General features: G+C 40.4%; 1 protein-coding gene across 1 annotated transcript in view; it reads right to left on the bottom strand.

The window, feature by feature from the left end:
- Nucleotides 1-882: 882 nt before the first annotated feature.
- Nucleotides 883-19,627, bottom strand: part of ZFR (zinc finger RNA binding protein) — a 39,890-nt gene continuing 21,145 nt past the window's right edge. The window contains exons 12-20 of the mRNA XM_015405850.1: nt 19,302-19,464; nt 15,916-16,121; nt 15,072-15,222; nt 13,094-13,235; nt 8,251-8,348; nt 7,337-7,432; nt 4,159-4,270; nt 3,597-3,694; nt 883-1,063 (exon numbers count right to left, since the gene is read on the bottom strand). Coding sequence (XP_015261336.1) covers nt 884-1,063; nt 3,597-3,694; nt 4,159-4,270; nt 7,337-7,432; nt 8,251-8,348; nt 13,094-13,235; nt 15,072-15,222; nt 15,916-16,121; nt 19,302-19,464 — 1,246 coding nt within the window. The 3' untranslated portion in view covers nt 883. The remainder of the gene's footprint in view (nt 1,064-3,596; nt 3,695-4,158; nt 4,271-7,336; nt 7,433-8,250; nt 8,349-13,093; nt 13,236-15,071; nt 15,223-15,915; nt 16,122-19,301; nt 19,465-19,627) is intronic.

Below are 19,627 nucleotides of genomic sequence, written 5' to 3' on the forward strand. Positions count from 1 at the left end.
AAAAATGCCCTCGTAACTTTCATTGTAAGCAAAATTTCAGAAAGTTATTTTTTTGGCCTTGCTATGTCGAAGTCGATCATACAAAGACCTAGGCATGAAACTAAAATGATACTTTTTAAAAGCCCTTCTATTAAAAACAAAGTCATGCAATTTTTGATCAATTATGCAGTTGCTAAAATTGCTGCGAGTCCATACTGTATACATTTAGCATTTATACTGCTAAAGCATAACTAACAACAAACCTGATTAGAGTAACACAAATCTGCTTTAATTACACCATTATATCACTAAAGAGACAAATGCCATGGAATTGGCAGAAACATTGAATTCAGAGCACTTAAATAGCAGAATAAGAGTGTGTTAAACGCTTCACATTTAGAAGAAATAATCCTGTAGCTTCACTTTACAAAAGAAGTGTTCTGCTATAAAATATTAAGCAAAGGGGAACTGTATTTCTAATATAAAGCAACTTACAGCTAGTGTCAAAAGTAACTGAAAATTCTAAATAAAATAGCAAAATACACAAAGCAACTGAAGCACAAAACACTGTATTAAATACAGCCGGGATTTAAGTACACAGTGTACCACTTTAACATAAAGAACAAAAAATGGGAGTTATTAATATTAGAACTTAAAGAGATAAGAGATAGCCTAATTAAAAATCAGAACAGAGTTTCCGTTTGTGATCTCTTTCCATCCATTCATCATAAGTCTGCACATCCTTGAAAATGGTGTGAATGCCACACAAAAGTAATTTTTCTAACTGTTTGGATGTTTTCAAGAGACATTAAGAAAAAATCTAACAATAAATGGCCTTACTTACCACTTTCTGCATTAACACTGAATGTGCATTAAAAAAAAAAAAAACAGACCCCCCCCCCCCCTAAAAGTTATCATAGTCTTTCTTGTCTTTTTTCCCCTCAGCTTCAAATCCATCAACTCCATCACTGTCCCGTCTCCTTTTGCGGTTGTTGTGGATATTGAAACGCTGATTCATCTGGGGCAAAGGATCCATTCCTAGAACTTTGTGTATTTGACGGAATGCAAGGAGTCGTAGTGCAAACTAGGAAGGGATGGGGAGACAAGTATTGAAATTAACCTCTACAAAGTTTAGTGAGATACTTCAAGAAATCAAGATCACATTTAACAGTATGTAAAACTTGCAGAATTTTTCACTATGTAACTTTGCCACATTTCAATTAAGTGCTACAATAATGTAGTTTATGAAAAGGGATGGGCATGAACTAGGAAAATGCGGTTCAGTTCGGTTCGTGGTTTGTGGCTGAACCACAAACCAAACCAGTTCGTGGTCCTGCAGAACCCATTGAAAGGGGCCACAGTCCCTTTAAATGGGGTGTGCAGAAAGCCTGAAAAACAGTTGTACAGTGGTTGCTAGGCTGTTTCGGGCTGCCTTGTACAATCCCTTTAAACTTTAAAGGGACTTCAGAAGACAGCCCGAAAAACAGCTGTGTGGCGGAAAATGTCTACGCAGCAGGAAGTGCTTCCCTGCAGCTCAGCTGTTTTAGCAGCTTTCACGAGAAACAGAAAGCAGGGGATTTAAGGGACCCTGAGTTCCTTTAAACCCCTGCCTCCTGCTCCATCCACAAACTGCTCTAAAAGTTCATGATGGTGGAGGCTTCACAAACTTCATGATGAATTTTGCTTGGGGTCAGTTGGCAACCCTAGTAAAGAAGCAAATAGGTCTCCTATGGAAAGTTTGCTGCAAGATATTAATACACTTTCCCCCATTCGCTTCTATCAAAAAAAGGGGGGGGATGTTGCTGTTTGTTCGTTTTCTTTTCAGATGTAAAGTTAGCTGGGACACAGGGGAAGGAGCCCTTTCCATTGGGGCACAGCTCCTGTCCCAGGGAAACTCACCCAGCCACTTTCAGTGCCATCTTAAGAACACTTCCTGAGAATAAATCCTACTGAATAAACTTGAGCAGACCTGCTCAGAATAGCGGCCTCTGTTACATCCTGTCAACAGTCAGAAGATCCTTGATTAGAAGCAGGAAACCAGCCAGGGAGGCAGTGGGGCCCTTGGATGACCAAGGGGTAAAAGGAGTACTGAAGGATGATAGGGAAATGGCTGAGAAGCTAAATGCATTTTTTGCCTCTGTCTTCACTGTGGAAGATGAGAGGTGCTTGCCCACTCCAGAGCCGCTGAGTTCGGGAGGGGTGTTGAAAGACCTGAGTCAGATTGAGGTGACGAGAGAGGAGGTCCTAAAACTGATAGACAACTCATAAACTGATAAATCACCAGACCCAAATGGCATACATCCGAGAGTTCTAAAAGAACTCAAATGTGGGATCTCCTGACAAAAATATGTAATATTTACTTAAAATCTGCCTCCATTCCTGAGGACTGGAAGGTAGCTAATGTCACTCCCATCTTTAAAAAAGGTTCCAGAGGAGATCCGGGAAATTACAGGCCAGTCAGTCTGACGTCGATACCGGGTAAATTGGTGGAAACCATTATTAAGGAAAGAATTAGTAGGCACATAGAAGAAGGCCAATGCTATGCTGGGGATTATTAGGAAGGGTATTGAAAACAGATCAGCCAATATCATAATGCTCCTATATAAATCAATGGTGCGATCTCATTTGGAATACTGTGTGCAGTTCTGGTCACCACACCTTAAAAAGGATATTATATCTTTGGGAAAAGTGCAGAAAAGGACAACTCGAATGATAAAAGGGTTGGAACACTTTCCCTATGAGGAAAGGTTAAAGCACTTAGGGCTCTTTAGCTTGGAGAAACGACGACTGAGGGGTGACATGATTGAACTTTATAAGATTATGCATGGGATAGAGCAGGTAGAGAAAGAGGTACTTTTCTCCCTTTCTCACAATACAAGAACTTGTGGGCACTCAATGAAATTGCTGAGCGGTCGGGTTATAACAGATAAAAGGAAGTACTTCTTCACCCAAAGAGTGATTAACACATGGAATTCACTGCCACAGGAAGTGGTGGCGGCTACAAGCATGGACGGCTTCAAAAGGGAATTAGATAAGCATATGGAACAGAGGTCCATCAGTGGCTATTAGCCACAAGGTATAGATAGGGGCTCTGGGGCAAGTGATGCTTTGTCTTCTTGGTGCTTTTGGGGGGGGGGGTCAACAGTGGGAGGGCTTCTAATGTCCTGGCCCCACTGGTGGACCTCCTGATGGCACCTGGTATTTTTGGCCACTGTGTGAGAGAGTGTTGGACTGGATGGGCCTTTGGCCTGATCCAACATTGGCGTCTTTTATGTTCTTATGATATGCCAAAAGGTTTCCTGACTACTAATAGTGATAGCCACTGATTTCTGTTTTGATTTACTTGGTGTACACATTGCTGTTCATAATGCATTTAGCATTCTTTTCTTAGAAATGGCATTTTATTTTTTCAACCTTCTCAGGGCCTTTTTTAGTTGAAAGGTAACTGACAAACTTATAACATTTATTTTCCTTTTACTCCAAGAACAGTACCAAAAACTACGGTTTACAGGCAATTCATTCGTTAGCTTGGGTTTTATTGCTAAAGACTGCATATTTTCACTATTTGCACAGCAAGATATCTACTACATTTAGCCTTTTTGTTAACTTTAAATCACCTGTGCACTTGAAGTAATATCTTCTCGCTGCTGGTCTGTCATTAAAGCAAGGGTGTCAAAAGGATCTTTTTCGCAGGGGTCCAGAAGGCCAGGACCTCCTAAATCAAGAAGAATAAACAACTTTGATTTTATTATAACGAGGCAGAAGTAAAAGATAATATTACTTTAATAGATATTACTTGTTACCTTAAATGATAACAAAAGAATGTGTGACGTACAGGAACCTTAATGTTGAACAGACTACCAGTTATAGATGTAGTCAAGAAGCACCACTTTACCTTTAGGATAGTAGAAAAGAGCCAGAGTCCAGCAGCACCTTAAAGACTAACAAAATTTGTGGCAGGGTATGAGCTTTCGTGAGTCACTAGTCACTTCTTCAGAAACAGCTAGGATGTGAGTATCTGAATAACATAGTGAGTATAGCTGTATATGAAGAAATGAGCAACGACGCACAAAAGCTCCTACCCTGCCACAAATTTTGTTAGTCTTTAAGGTGCTACTGGACTTTTGCTCTTTTCCAGTGCTTACAGACAAACTAACATGGCTACCCATCTCGATTTACCTTTAAGGATAATTCCTGAAGATATACATTCAAACACTCTTCTTAGTGCATCCCCAGGGCTTTGTGGTCCAGTCGCACTGCTAATTGCCTTTTCTACTAATAATTCCATTGCCTAAGCAGAATAAAGAGAAATAAAAGATACTATCGTTTGTACATCCATTTAAAAATGAGATGTAGGACTTCACCAAGAATTTGTACACAGCACAAAAGAACTGCATGGAGGTTGTCCAATACAGCCATAAAGCACTGGACTCCACGTAAAACAGACTTTAAACATAAAATAACTATTCAGCATACGCTGGAAGCCCAGTCACATGATTAAGGTTCATATAACCACAAGTAGTAATTAATTTGTTGTTATTGTTATTATGGGAATTGTTTTCTTTTTCTTGCAATCTGCCCTGGATTCTTCTTGGAATAGAAGGGAAAAACAGAAATCAGCAAAATAAATAGTAAATAGTGCCACGTTTATTTCAACAGAGGCCACATGAAACAGGACACAAATTACAAACTCTGGCATTTCCTTTTCATTCTACAAAATGTCATCTTGGCCTGTAAGTGAACCAAGTAAATGAATGGAGGCTGGAATCTGGGGCAGCCCTGGCATGAAAATGGGACTGTATTACAAGAAATATTGAAGAACCTTATACTACAAAGAAATTGAAAAGAAACATTGCCAAGAAACACTGGAATAACTCACAGGTCGGGGTCCAACAAAATGCTGCTGTTAGATGGCTAGCAGCAACCACAATGTGGAGAACGCTTGCCCTCTAGTTGCCCATCAAACTGGAGATCACAGGCTCCCTTATTGTGCATCACAAAGAACTTGGAGGAGGGCCAGCAGAGACAACCCTGCTTGTATGCCAAATGACAACCGTAAATAATCGGGGGCGCTGAAGGCCAGCCTAAATTAGTGAGCCTTCATTAATAGTTTTAACATGATATCATCAGTTTATCTAACCTCTCAACATGGCCCCATCTGTGGAAACTTAAATCTGGAGAGTGGAGCCATGAACAGCCCAGACATATCTTTCTGCAAACCTGAGAAAACCCCAAGGTTTGCAGAAAATCTGAAATCTTAAAGGCAAGGGGATTAAAAACCCCAGAAAATAACAGAAGCAGCACCATCGCTTTAAGAAATGAATGCCCTCTGCAGCCACTGCTAGGCAACTACCACAAAATTGACAGCTAGTTCCAGATTTGGTTTCTGTCAGCAAAAGGCAGGGGGAGATCTATTCTAGTTTGGAACGCATTGTTATTATTGAGCCTCTGAATACTTTTTTGAAGTGCTGATGGGACATATTGTTGTGATAAACACAAAATCCAAAGGTGCATATCGATTACCACATGAAAAAAAATGTATTATATTTATGTGTCGTTATTATTTTTGTTCATGCTTTGTAGAGGTCTTAACTGTAGAGTTTCTTTCTTGCTTGCTTGCCTTTATACCGGAACTTCTTTCCCCTCTTCTGTTTTTGGTTCTGCATGCACAATTGCATTTTCCAGTTTTGGGTTATAATATCAGCTCTATATTGCCTAAGGACACTCTAGAGAAAAAGTGCTTTAGGGAGGAGCCATGGCTCAACGGCAGAATATCTGCTTGGCATGTAGATGGTCCCAGGTTCAATCCCGAGCATCTCCAGTTAAAAAGGATCAGGTAGAAAGTGATGTGAAAGATCGCAACCTGAGAACCTGGAGAGCTACTGCCAGTCGAAGTAGAAAATATTGTCCTTGATGGACTTGACGATTCCATATAAGGCAGCTTCATATGTGCATACGTTCATATGCTCATGCTACGTATACTGCAGACCTTTACTGCGATAACTCTTAATATTGCATGGTTTAGGGGATCTTTTACAGACCTCAGAACAAGCTCAACTTTCTCCAGCCAGATCTGAAGAATATAACAGGGCCATATATTACTTATGTTTATATTTATTTAACGATATTTTACCCAGCTTCTCTCCCAAACTTGGGGAATTAATGCTGTATAGTTTGAAGTCAAAATTACAATGAAAATGATGCCATCAACAAGCCAGCCTAATGTGTAAAGAGCCACAGAGGGAATTCCATTTTGGCCACAAGGCTTTCTGGTCCTTTCCTCTCCAGTTAACAGTTTTCACCCCCTGAAAAGCCACACCCCCAAAATGGTTGTGGGTTCAAAACTGGCAGGGGGCACCAGCACGGAATGGGAGAAGGCAACTGTTGTGGCTTGTGCTGCTCACTGCCTCTTCCCACTGGAGCTGCACTGCTGCCATCTGGGCCCTAAACAGGCTGCAAAGGTGCTGCAGCCTTCCTTGAAGCCCACACAGGCAGCACAAGAGAGGGCGCACAAGCCCCCCCCCCCCCAATGCTGGGCTCTAAGATGGGCTTTGAGCCTGTACTGGTAAAAGAAATGGGAAGAGTTGTGCATGAGCTACTCACTCCTGCCGCTGCCAGGCTCCAAGACTTGGGAGGATGGCAACAAATGTTGAACTGCCTCTGATAAACGAGCGTGGGGAAAATTGTTAGAAGTTGGAGACTAAATCCTTGTATGAGCTCATGGTTCTCTCCTTAGATTTACCGGTAATCCATCATTAACAATGGCCAAGTAGTACTTTAAAAAGCAGGCTTGCAAGTGCTTAAGTAGGCTGTAAAGTAATTCCAAAATTTTTTATGCATAATCCTGAGAAACCAGAGAAGAGGAAGAGGAGGAGGAGTTGGGTTTTTATACCCCCCTTTTCTCTACCATAAGGAGTCTCAAAGCGGCTTATGATCTTCTTCCCTTCCTCTCACCGTAACAGGCAACTTGTGAGGTAGGTCAGGTGGGGCTGAAAGAGTTCTGAGAGAGCTGTGACTGGCCCAAAGTCACCCAGCAGAGTGGGGAATCAAACCCAACTTTCAAGATGATAGTCCACACAGCTCTTAACCACTACACCACACTGGAGAAATAAATCACCTCTGAAGTCATTTGGTAGAAAATCAAGCACACCCATTGCATACCCATCTACTCACTCCTATGTTATTATCACCATCCTGCAGAAGAAAACTTTTAAAATGTTGTGAATTGTTCAGAAATTAAGGAAGCAAATCAAAGACTTCACAGAAATTAAGTTGAGACATGCCGAACATGGAGAAAAACCCTATCAGATATCTGACACTTCAGTAGGAATGCATTTGTGGTTCTAAAATTACTTACCCAGCTTGGAAAGTCAGACCAAGTGGGAACTCGCTGACAGAGGTCACGAAGAATACGTATGATAATGACACAGGACTGCAGACCATTAGCTCTAGCCTTGAGAGCAATACAAAATCAAGTCAATTAATCCCAGCACGAATAGAAAAGAGGCCTTTAAGAAAGCTAAAACGCCACTGTTCAATGGAAGCTCAAACACAGAAAAGAAACAAGCCAACTGAATACATACCAGAGCTGCCATTTACAGAAGCATTTTACGCAAAGGTTAGTTAGTAACTTAACAAGTCAAGGTGCACAGGTTGTATGAGACTAACATCTCTTAGTTTCCTGCACACTTTGACCTATGGTTCATCTGTAAAAGCAAATATACCTTCCTATGATAGAAATACAAAAGTAAAGAGCTAACAAGTATAGAGACTGAAAGGCCATGGGAATCTCTTTGGTTTCTTGGTTGTGCCTTTGCCGGAGCGCAAAGTAACTAATAGAGTCTCACATTTCATTCTCCTACACTTAATGCATTTATAGAAATAAAGGGAAAAGACTTAAATCTAACACACAAAGCTTTAAACACATATTCTGTTATTTAAAGCAAAGTTACTCTGCAGCCTTATGGAATACATTACCAATACAAAACAGATGATCCCCCCCCCCCAAATGAGTCAAGCTTTCGTTGCCATCTCAATGGCCAGAAAAACAAAGTCAAATTGGCAAGAACAGCATAAAGCAGCTCTTCCATACAGATCTTCCAAGATAAATGAGAATTTTTTTCCTGGTCATTTTAATTTTAAATGTGTATATATATATATATATATTTACTAAGGGCAACCTTGTTTTTTTTTCCCCCACATAGTTCAACATCCAACTGAACAACTCTCTCTCATAAGGCTACAAGAAGAAAGTAAAATGATGTTCCGAACCTGGAACCACTTAGCGTGGCGTAGAGCAGCCAGAGCGTCAAGGCATTTTTGCCTGTCCAAGACGTCCGGTGGGTCTTTCACCATACCCGAGGTTACATCTAAAATGGATTGAATTCGCAAAATGCAGTGAGGAATGGGTGTTTGACCAGGTGAGCAAGACACTTCCTTAAATTAGCCTCCATGTCACACGTGCCATTTATATGATAATCCCTGTCTCCAATGTGTTAAGCATTCAGTAGTGCCTCTCAATCCAGACAAGGACGGGCCCAATGCAATGGACAATCAAGAGCGTAATAAAGATTAGCTCTTAGTCTTACTTTTAAATTGCCCACCAGATTATACAGTTATGTTATTTGTCTCAATAACCTCTGGGAAAAAACGAATTTCCCCTAAAATTAAATGTTGAAGGAAGAATGGTTGGACACAGTGCACCAGCACAGGAAACACAAGACAGAAGGAACACAAAAATCCACTTGAATGAAGCAAAGGTTACAACAAACTGTGAGCAAAATCTATCATGAAGTTCTCCGGCACAAGCCGCATTGAAATGAACTGTGGTATTTGTATTCAGTATACCATTCATTTTAACAAAACTTGTGTAGAAGAATTTCTAGATGGATTGCCCCCTGTGTTTGTTGGGACAACTTAAAATGGTCACATGCTACCTTAGACCTATTCCTTGTTAATGGACCAAAATTCATCCTAGACACGCAAGACACTGGATATACTAGGATACCTCATATTAATGCAAGGTAAAATATATATATTTACAGAAACAATCCAGATTATTTGGTTTTGTGGAATCTGAAGGAATGCGGAACATGGAATAGAGTTCCAAGTCAGGAACGTCTACAGATTTACAGTATTTCTTGAGCTCTCTGGGTTCCTACTGTATCATACCATGTATATCCATCCCAATTTCATCATCAAAGATATCAAGAGAAAGCTAAAAAGACAGGTCTTGAAAAGAAAAGACACCTAAACCATGAAGAGCAGAAGCAATAAGCAGTGTGGAAGGAAGAAAGAAAGAAAGAAAGAAAAACCCACACACTGCATCTGGTAAAGTCATATTTTCAACCAAAAAAAGAGAGGATTTTATTAAGTGCTATAGCAATTGTGACTGAATATGTCACATATATAACTTTTATAACCGATTACTTCAACCGGCTCTAATTGCCTGCAGTTTCATAATTCTGCCGCTGCTGATGATCAGTAAAGGGTATTTCCAGCTAATTTTAAATCTTCTGCTGAAGTAATACATTTGCTGTTACAATACATGGTTAATGTGCCATGAGGAAAAATGTAAGTGAGTTTTTGTGTGGATTATTCAGCTGAGTTAACAGAACATTTAAATGTAGTCTAATGTAAGCAAACATACTAGTAACAGCAAAATCAAGGACTCATGAAACACACCAACTAGAAGAACACATGCTAAAGAATTTAACTCATCAGGCTTGAAGGTCAACCACCGGAGTATGAGGAAGAGAGGGCATATCAAGCCTGAATTTCTGTCAATGACACAGTTGATTTCAGCACAGGATAATCCAATTTAATCTACTACAACCTTATATCAGATTTCTTAGGGAAATACTCTTTTCCCCCTTCCTTATATGGACATTTTACTAGTGGGATTCACATAATTTTTCTACACGGTGACTTTTAAGGGCTATACCGATACAGCAGAGAAGAATGAATCATACCAGTGAGAAATTTAAAAGCAAATAAAAGGGAACAGTAGGATCACAAGTATATCAAGTAAAAGGAGAGTGAAGTTTAAGGAAGAGTGGGTCAACTGAGGCCAAAGTAAACAGTATGATTGGATAATTAATGCATTTAAAATGAATTCATAGCAATTAACATTGACAAAAGAGAATTTGTCTATTTAACATGACTGTAGGAGCAAGCTCCCCATGTCTAGCACCAAGCTATTTCTACTCTTATAAAAACATTTACATATAAATAGATGTAATGACTTCAGTTTCTTTTAGATCATTTTAAGAATAATGGTACTAAACACTGATTTGAAAGCACTGCTTGTTGATGAAAGCATTGTCAGGAGTGACCCATATACAATTAACCAAGCAAAACTACAGGTGCAACCCTCTAAAAAAAACCTTTAGAAAAAATGCAAGTTTTGCCATTGACCTCAGCGGAAGATGGACTGTACTCATTATGTATCAAGCTTGAAGCTATCAGAAGATGCCAAAGCAGCTACAGAAATTGGGAATATATCTGGGCTGGATATCCATTAGAGAAACTCTTCTATATGTGGATTTTTGCATCTTAAGACTCCAAGTGGATTAACCCCTTAAACACTGGTCCTTAAAAGAACAAGATGCCCAACACCCTATTGACCTCAACCAACCAGTTTTATCTTATAGTGCAGATTTTATTTCTTTTATGTTCTGTAAATAAGGGGTTAATCTTCAATAAGACATGCTGTGTCCACACTATTTCCTTATTAAAAAGTTAACAGGTATGCCATTCTCTTTAAAAGTGCAGATGTGAGTTACTACCCAGTCAACTGTTTCAAAGCTAGTGTGAACACTGCTTAATTCTAGAGAGAGAGACAAAGACAAGAAAAAAAGACAAAACACAAAAAGTAACAGTTAATGCTAGGACTATGCAACCAAACCCCCTCTTTGTTTAAATATGGCACGTATGACACTGAGCTTTAGAAAAACCTTGGTCAAAAATCCTTCCAATGTCTTGGCAGCCATCCCTGACAGGATCAATTGTCTCTGCTAGAAGGCTTTGGACCGGGGCTAATAAGCTATGGATAAAAAAAATAGATACACACAGATACACTTTGCTGAAGAAAACACATTCCACAGCACAAGTTAGAGCATCTTTACTACTACTGTAACTGGAGTCAGTTCAGTGAAATTTACTGTTAAATGCAAACTGTAAAGTAAAATTCCTACCCAGTTAACAGTTTTGCATTTACTATTCCCCCCGTCAGTTTGAATTAAAAGTTATAATTAAGATGTCATTCAACTCTATTGACATTTCCTTAAAATTGAGTTCTTCCAGCAAAGCCTTCCTTGCCACCTGAATTCAACTCCCCAGAGCTAGCTAGAGTCCTTCAACCATGTTAAGACACCGAGCATTCTGTGCTGCAGTAAAGAATATACCATTGGTTCTGCAGCAAATAATGCAACCATGCTTATAGCCTTGTTTACTGGAAATATGCAGTTAAAATATCATTACTTAAGCATTTCAGAGAAACTTTTTTTGCATATTCATTTTAAGCTGCTCAGTGTCTTGAAGAAATTGTCCAAAATAAAAAGCTTTGGTTCCCCTCATGGTAATACTTAGCAAGTGAATCAAACTTAGAACGGCAGTGCTAATTCAGGTTTGGGTCAGACAAAGGAACAGAGCTTTGTTTTCTTTTGAAGGCAAAGAATCAATTTTTCTAAAGTTCAAAACACTCCACTGTTGACAACAGTAACTGATTCTTCTTCACTGGCAAAATAAATTACATATTCAAAATTAAAATTAGACAGAAAATCGCGAATTAGCAATGCTTCTTTTTGCACCCAAGTATTTGGGGGTTTTTTTGGCGCTCTGTCTCTTGGTAAAGCCAAACAAACAAACTGAACTAATTGCAATAAACAAAGGCATTTCAGCTACTTCAGGATTTTAAAAGTTGACAGCATTATATACACTAAAAACATTTAGCACGCACCAAATATTAGATCCCAGGGAGAAAAAACATGGCCAGTCAAGTTCTGTTTTCTTCAAGAGTTTTTTGTTTTGCATAAAGCTCGCTTCTAGGATAATTATACTTTTAAAGGTAATTTAAAGAATTGCTTATATACTCAAAGGATAATGCTGAGAATTATTTAGAATTAATTCCATGGCCTTATATATATATACATGCATAACACCCACCGACACACACACACACACTCTTTAACCTATTATTATTTTAAATATATAGCCTTCAATTCCATGCTTATAGATTCCTGGTCAGCAGTAGCACCATGTGCACCAAAATAATTTTTTTGCAAACACAAAATGAAAGAAAACAAAGTTCATTTTATCTGACCCATAAAATAGAGCCAACATATTGCAGACATTAAAGTATCATGCTCGCTGGCTTAAAAACATTTGTAGCTTTCAAAGAGTTATAGAAGAGGCCCTAAAGCAACACTGCTGGCACCAGTAGAATCATACCCTTCAGAAATACACATTGGGTTTAAAAATCCAACTTCTGCTTTTACTGAGTGACTTCACTATCTCTCCTGACTAAAAACACTGCACACGTCAACTGTTCAATTATAAATTCCGATCTCAGTTCCAGGAGCTGCACGTGTCGTATTCCAAACCGACCAGAAGACAACCTCAAAAACTAGAAAAACATATCTTGTTACAAGCAACGCCAAATCAATTTGAACTTATAAATCAACTGGTACAATTATAGATTATGTGCAGCAAAGCCACACAAGAAATCGCAAAAACAAATCTTATTTCAAAAATATATAATATGGTTTCCTAATATAATTTCTCCCATAAGCAGGAAACTTTTCCTGATGATCAAATGGGAGGTACTCACTATGGAACATTTCCTCTTCTGAAGAACTGAGGTTTTGTACATTAAAAAAAAATTACCTTTTCCAGAAATTTGAGGTTGTTGGTTGCAGTGAACAAGTCTAAAATGCATTATGTTAAGAACTAAAGTTTTGGGGAGAAAACACTCTAAGCAAGACTGGCTGATGACTAGATTGCCATTAATTGTGTACCACATGCCAGCATGTTGCCTTCCAGGACTTTTATGCCATCTAGAATAGAAAACATTCTTAAGGCAATTAAAACCAAGCATCATTTGGCAACTTCCAACCTCCATCCCTCATGTTTTCTTCCCGAATCACAGGTGATGTCAGCGTGATGGTCACTTGCATTTTTGGTTCCACACACGAATTCAAAATGATTGCTGCTTCTTGTATTGCACATTTTATTTCGTATTTCTCAGGACTTATTACCTAAGTAAAGGAAAAATACAAAGCATCTACATTTTTCCACAGAAAAGGGGAAAGGGACTAGTCATTAAATTACAGGGAGTGACATTATACTTTATGCCCTCTAGCCTCAAACACTAGTGGGGCACTCATACTTTCACTGACCCCTGTATGGATTGAGACCAGTGTTCCCTCTAAGCTGAGTTAGTATGAGCTAGCTCAGTTTTTTAGCCTCTGGTTCAAAGAATTTTGTCTTAGCTCAGGAAGGATGGCTCCAGAGCAAAGTAAGGTGTGCAGTAGCCAAATCGCTCACTCACCACTTTAATGCCAGTAGCTCACCAAGTAGAATTTTTGCTCACAAGACTCCACAGCTTAGAGGGAGCATTGATTGAGACACCTGTTTTCCTGTATTTTGGCCCCTTCATGTATAGAAGCTTTCAGCCTCTGCATAAACACACATAATCTGCCAGCTGTTTAGACTCTAGATCACTTCATTTAAATGAAGTTAAGCAACAATAAACTTGTCATTCTTTGTTGCCGTTTTGCTACAAGGGAACACAGCTACCCTTGTAGCATTCCTCATGCAGAGGTTGTTCTGAAGCAGGATTTCCTGCCATAATTTCTCTATGCAATTGGTGGATCCTAAATACAAAGCTAACAGAAGTGTCCTCCTGGACCACACCAGTGGTTCATCTAATTCAGCTACCCATTTCATACAGTAGCCAATTAGGCACCCTTGCAGTTTGCACAGTTCATCATGAAATTCGGTTCATAATTTGGTTCACACCCAATACAGTGACCCAAACTGTACAAACAACTCCAAATAAGGCCACACCATTGAAGCCTACAGGGGCATTACAATATTGTCCATTTTATTTTTAATTCCTTTCCTAAGAATCCTGAGCATGGCCTGCCAGGAATACCTGCATTAAATTTAAGCCTTTATTGACAGAGTGAGTATGAGCCCATTTGAAACAATGCTGCCATATAAAGTAGTGCCACAGTAAATATTAAAAGCCAATCTGCAAGTGCAAAGTAATGCATTAAAAGCAATGTGGCTGTACACCAGAGAAATATTTCTACTTCCTGCACACCAGGGGTTGGACTAGATCAGTGGTGGTGAACCTATGGCACGCGTGCCAGAGGCGGCACTCAGAGCCCTCTCAGTGGGCACGCAAGCCATCGCCCCAGCCAGGCCCAGACCGTCATTAAAGTGTGGAATTCTCTGCCAAATAATTTTAAGTAAATGAAAGCATTTGGGATTGCTTTCCTTACTTTGTTTGGATCATCTTATGTTAATGTATGAGTTGTTTTTTCTAAACTGAAACCTCAGTGTTCAGATTAAATTGCCGTGTTGGCACTTTGCGATAAATAAATGGGTTTGGGATTGCAGTTTGGGCACTCAGTCTCTAAAAGGTTCACTATCACTGGACTAGATGATCCTGGTGGTCCCTTCCAACTCTGAGATTAAATAAATAATTTTTTTAAAAAGACGTCTCTGAAGGTTTGTTACTTTCGTGCATCACTGCCCTGATTTAATAGGAGCTGTTTTTAGCTTCTATACACGTATAATTCAGATACACTAGAGCCCAAACATAAGACAGAAATTACTATATCTTAACCGGGGTGTGTGTGTGACCACACACATCAGTTTCAAAAATGGTGCCCTGTATAAGGATGGCAGAGGGGGTCTGGGAGATTCTTTTTTTCAAGCATCACACTATTCAAATTATGTACTTAGAAAGTAGTTTGTAACTAATCCACTTAGTTCAAAATAAATTAGGACAATCAGAAAGTTTGACTGGCAGAACCAAATTCTAATTGTTAGGAAAGTCCAAACCATTTCAAGACTATACATACAGCAAGTTGCTTGGGAAGACTTTCGGCAATACGACTCAGCAATGTCTTAGATGGCTTCTCAGCGCACAGCAAGACAAGATTGACATTCCGGTCTCCTCGGAGAAGCAAGCCCTTAGCCAACACTCCCACTCGCAAGACTCCTTTCAAAGCTCTGTGAGAAAACAAAGCTTCCATTAGAAGTGAATATTCCAAATCACCGCTGCTCAAAACTAACTCTGTTTCACTGAGAAAAAGTGCTATGCAAAGAAGCGTGCGCATTACCCATGAACTTCCTCTACAAATCTGCACACACTAAACTAGGGCAGAACGTAAAGGATTTGGGAAAAGAGCCAATCATCATATAGAGGCGTAACTATGGCTGGTTCAGTGAATGAACAGGTGTTTTGCCATTGGGAGGCTCTCGGAGCCCTCCTCCACTGCCAGCAAGTGAGTAAAGCCACAAACAAACAAACAAAACAAAAATAGTCGGCTTCAGTCTGTGGGGATCCGTGGCACTCCTGAAAAATCTTCTCATCAACACAGAAGGGAGGCTGCTAACGGTCTCTAGTTCATGGTTACTGCTGGGCAATGCCTGTGCAGAAAGGAACTCTTCTGTTGGCAAGCATGAAGGGTCCCTTCTGGTCCTTTCTTTAAGTGATGCTACTAAAGAGTGCTATCAGTGCGCACAAAACATCAAGATTTCTGAACACAAAGCCTTGACCAATGTATCAGAAAATTCAACAAAAAGGCACATAATATGGGGTAAATCACAATTCCATTTTGTCTTTTTTTCCCTCTCCAAATAAATGCTGCCAACAGATCTCAATGCAAAAATGAAACAAGACGCAACAGTATCAAAACATGCCTGTCTTTAGTGGCTTCTTTTTTATCGTCTCCATCCTTGCCCTTGGCTTTGTCGTTGTCAGTCATATTATCAGACACCAGTTTCAGGGCACGCTCGGTGATGGACACTATTTTTTGGACTGCCTGGAGTTCCTCCTCGGTTGGATAGATAGCTGCATGTTTGGTCATTACATAACGGTCATCTGATGAATCTGGCCGGCGAAGAGGCTAACACAGGGAAAGAGCATTTTAAAATTAAGATATGTTCCCACCCCTACATTTTATATTTTAAATGATTTCTGTTCCTTGCAACTGTTTTTAAAATTACAACCTCAGCTTTTTCTACAGATGCATATTAAGAGCAATGCTCCCTCTAAGCTGTGGAGTCTTGTGAGCAAAAATTCTGCTTGGTGAGCTACTGACATTAAAGTTGGGAGTGAGTGATTTGGCTACTGTATACATTAGTGTGCTCTGGAGCCATCCTTTCTGAGATAAGACAAAAATGTGTGAGCCAGAGGCTAAAAAACTGTGAGCTAGCTCACACTAACTCAGCTTAGAGGGAACACTGATTAAGAGTGCTCAAATAGGGGTCTCAAACACTTGAAGGCTGGTTAACATATTGTTTGTCTGCAGCATGTCAGCAAATTCTTTGGGAGAGTGGGACAACCTTACCGTCCTTCCTAAAGATCAGACCTAGATGGGATCAAAGACCATTCACAGGGCATCGGGGTTTTACTGTTCAACAGATCTGTAAACTCGCTGTACACATCTGCTGTTTAGATCACACCTGATGGAATGGGATGGAAAATGCATCAGCCCCAGAGAAGAGAGCCTTTCCAGGGCACACCTCAGCAGAAGTTCAAAGCAAGGCCAACATATGCCTGCATATTTATGCATAAGAGGACCTCTGTCTTCACCCAGGCCACATTAACTTAAGAAATTAATAGTGTGTCCTTACGGCCTCAACCAGATGTTTGTTACCAGCTGAAATGTAGGAGCAAACAGTATTCACTTGACAGGATTCTTTACAACACCTACTCCAGGTGAGAAATCTCATCAAGCCCTACCAGACCTACTATAAGCTATTTTATTATTTATTTATTTAATCCATTCATTCATTCATACCACGCCTTTCTCCCCAATGGAGAATCAAAGCGGCTTACATCATCATTCTCCTCTCCTCCATTTTACTCTCACAACAACCCTGTGAGGTAATTTAGGCCCAAGGTCATCCAGTGAGCATGAGGGGGATTCAGACCTGAGTCTCTCTGATACTAGTGCACTACTCTTAACCACTACACCACACTGGACACTGCATACACTGAACAAAGTTGGTTGTGTCTATCAGCCCTCAAAGACAATGCATATCCTCATGTATTTATTTATTTTATTCAACTTATATCCCGCCCTCACCGCATGGCACACAATGAACACAATGAACACAATTAAAACACCATTAAAATACTACAATAACCTTCAACCTTCAACCTTAGATACATAGGTGATTGCCCAACTGTAATTTCTTGATGACTAGCAACTTGTTTACATGCAGTAAATTCTATGTTTTGGAGTCCACTAGATTATGAGGGTATAAAGGGCTAGCTTCCCTGGGTTCACCACCAACTCAAAGGTCTCTCAAGAAAACAAGGGCATCATTACCGTCCGACTAGCACGAAGCATCCAGTATTCTATTCAAGGGAATGCACTACAAAGTTCCTTCTTTAAGTAGATGTTCACTACTGACATGCATTTCAGTGCTACAGAGAGGCCAAACAATGAGACCAAACAGAAACAATATACTACCACCACCAGTCAAGAAAGGGCAAAGGTCTGAAAGTTCAGATTTTGCTGAAGACAGGGAAGTATTCAGTTTAGGAGTGGGATGAGGGGGGGGATTCCTCACCCTGATCCCAAAGTGGACACTGCCCTCTCTTTGTTTTGGAGACTACAGCGGCCCTTCCTAATCAAAAACATCAAGGAGCTTCATGGCAAGCAAAGCCATTAGGGAGGAGGTAAATTTTGTGGCACAAGCTTCCTATCCAGAAAGTTAGTATCCACATGTACATAGAGACGACTCATCTAAGAATCAAAGATGAAGATCCCATGGCTGCAGCTGATCAAGGTCTCTAGCTTAAGATGGTGTCAAGACATGCACAGAAGATGCAAGCAAGTGCAGACGGCAACTCAGACTGCAATGCTAAGCCCGTCTGGAAAATTAGACAACTTACATGGAATATCAGCACTTGGGAGTGAAAGAGTCTGAAATAGTTAGATTCCTAGAAAAGGAGGCCCTCCATTGACAGTTTGGTGTCGTGGTTAAGTGTGCGGACTCTAATCTGGGAGAACCAGGTTTGATTCCCCATTCCTCCACTTGCAGCTGCTGGATGACCTTGGGCAAGCCATAGTTCTAACAAGTCCTTGAAAGAGCAGTTCTTGTAAGAGCTCTCTCAGCCCCACCTACCTCACAGGGCATCTGTTGTGGGGAGGGGAAGGGAAAGGAGTTTGTAAGCCGCTCTGAGACTCTGAGTGAAGGGCAGGGTATAAATCCAATCTCTTCTTCTAAATATATATTGGGACAAAATTAGTTTTTCGCAGTGGTGGTGGGGGGGAGGAGGAGGAGGAGAAGAATAGCGGAGTGGGGAATCAAACCCTGTTCTCCCAGATTAGAGTCCGTGCATTTACCCACTACACCAAACTGGCTCTGTGAGATATGTGGCCTCTGTGAGCAGCTCTCAGAGACTGAGCAACAGACTTGTATTTCTTAAATGCCTGTAGAGTCTTGTGTGCACGCTGAAGAGCCCCTCATCCACAAAGGAGACATTATCAGTCTCAAACACAATCTCAAGCACAAATCATAGGCATCTGATCCTTCTTTATCAGGAGCCACATTACATCAGTGGACAGCTCTCCCCCGTCCCCTCCCCCCAATATGGACCCAGAAAGGAAGAGGACAGTGGGACCATGATGCCAGTGAATATAGGACATGCACAATCATAGAAATTCCTTGCCAATGAAGACATCATTTCAGGCTTCCTCTGTACAAAATCTGTGCAACTCATGCATTTTCAAAACTAAGCTGTGAATTTTACGCAGCAACGCCTTACACTTACAGCCAGATTGCTTTAAATGCAGAGGCCACTTTGAGCAGGGAGAAAAGGGGGATATAGAAAGGTCTAAATCAGGGGTGGCCAAAACTGCAGCTTGGGAGCCACATGCGGCTCTTTCACACAGTCTAATTTGTCATTCATAAAAAGCAAATGTGCTTATTTTTCAATAAAAAGTGTGTGTGATATTTGTTCATGTCTTGTGGCTCTCAAACATCTGACGTTTGTTCTGTGTGGCTGTTACGTTAAGCAAGTTTAGCCACCCCTGGTCTATATAAATAAAGGTGCAGCTCGTATTACTCACTGCTGGTCCCTGGGGCTGTGGTGGCATCCCTGGTCTAACACCAAGTAGCCCAAGGGGGCCTGGGGGTCCATGAGGATATCCCCCATCAGGTATCCTGCGCCGGTCATCCCAGTGATGCTGTTCTTCTTCCATCCGCCTCCAGTACATGTCTTCCTCGTAACGTCTGAAGTACACGAATGAAATCACATTTCAGCGGTCACAGGAATACTTCCACTTACACTGCACTCAACACTTCAGGTTCTGTCAACGTTAATACAAAGAAACTACAAAATAATAAAACAGGAACAGAAGACTTAGGTAGATAATGCTTTCCCAGCCAAAAGGCC

Source organism: Gekko japonicus, unplaced genomic scaffold, assembly GCF_001447785.1.
Source record: "Gekko japonicus isolate JY-2015 unplaced genomic scaffold, Gekko_japonicus_V1.1 scaffold201, whole genome shotgun sequence".
In the NCBI taxonomy this organism is placed as follows: domain Eukaryota; kingdom Metazoa; phylum Chordata; class Lepidosauria; order Squamata; family Gekkonidae; genus Gekko; species Gekko japonicus.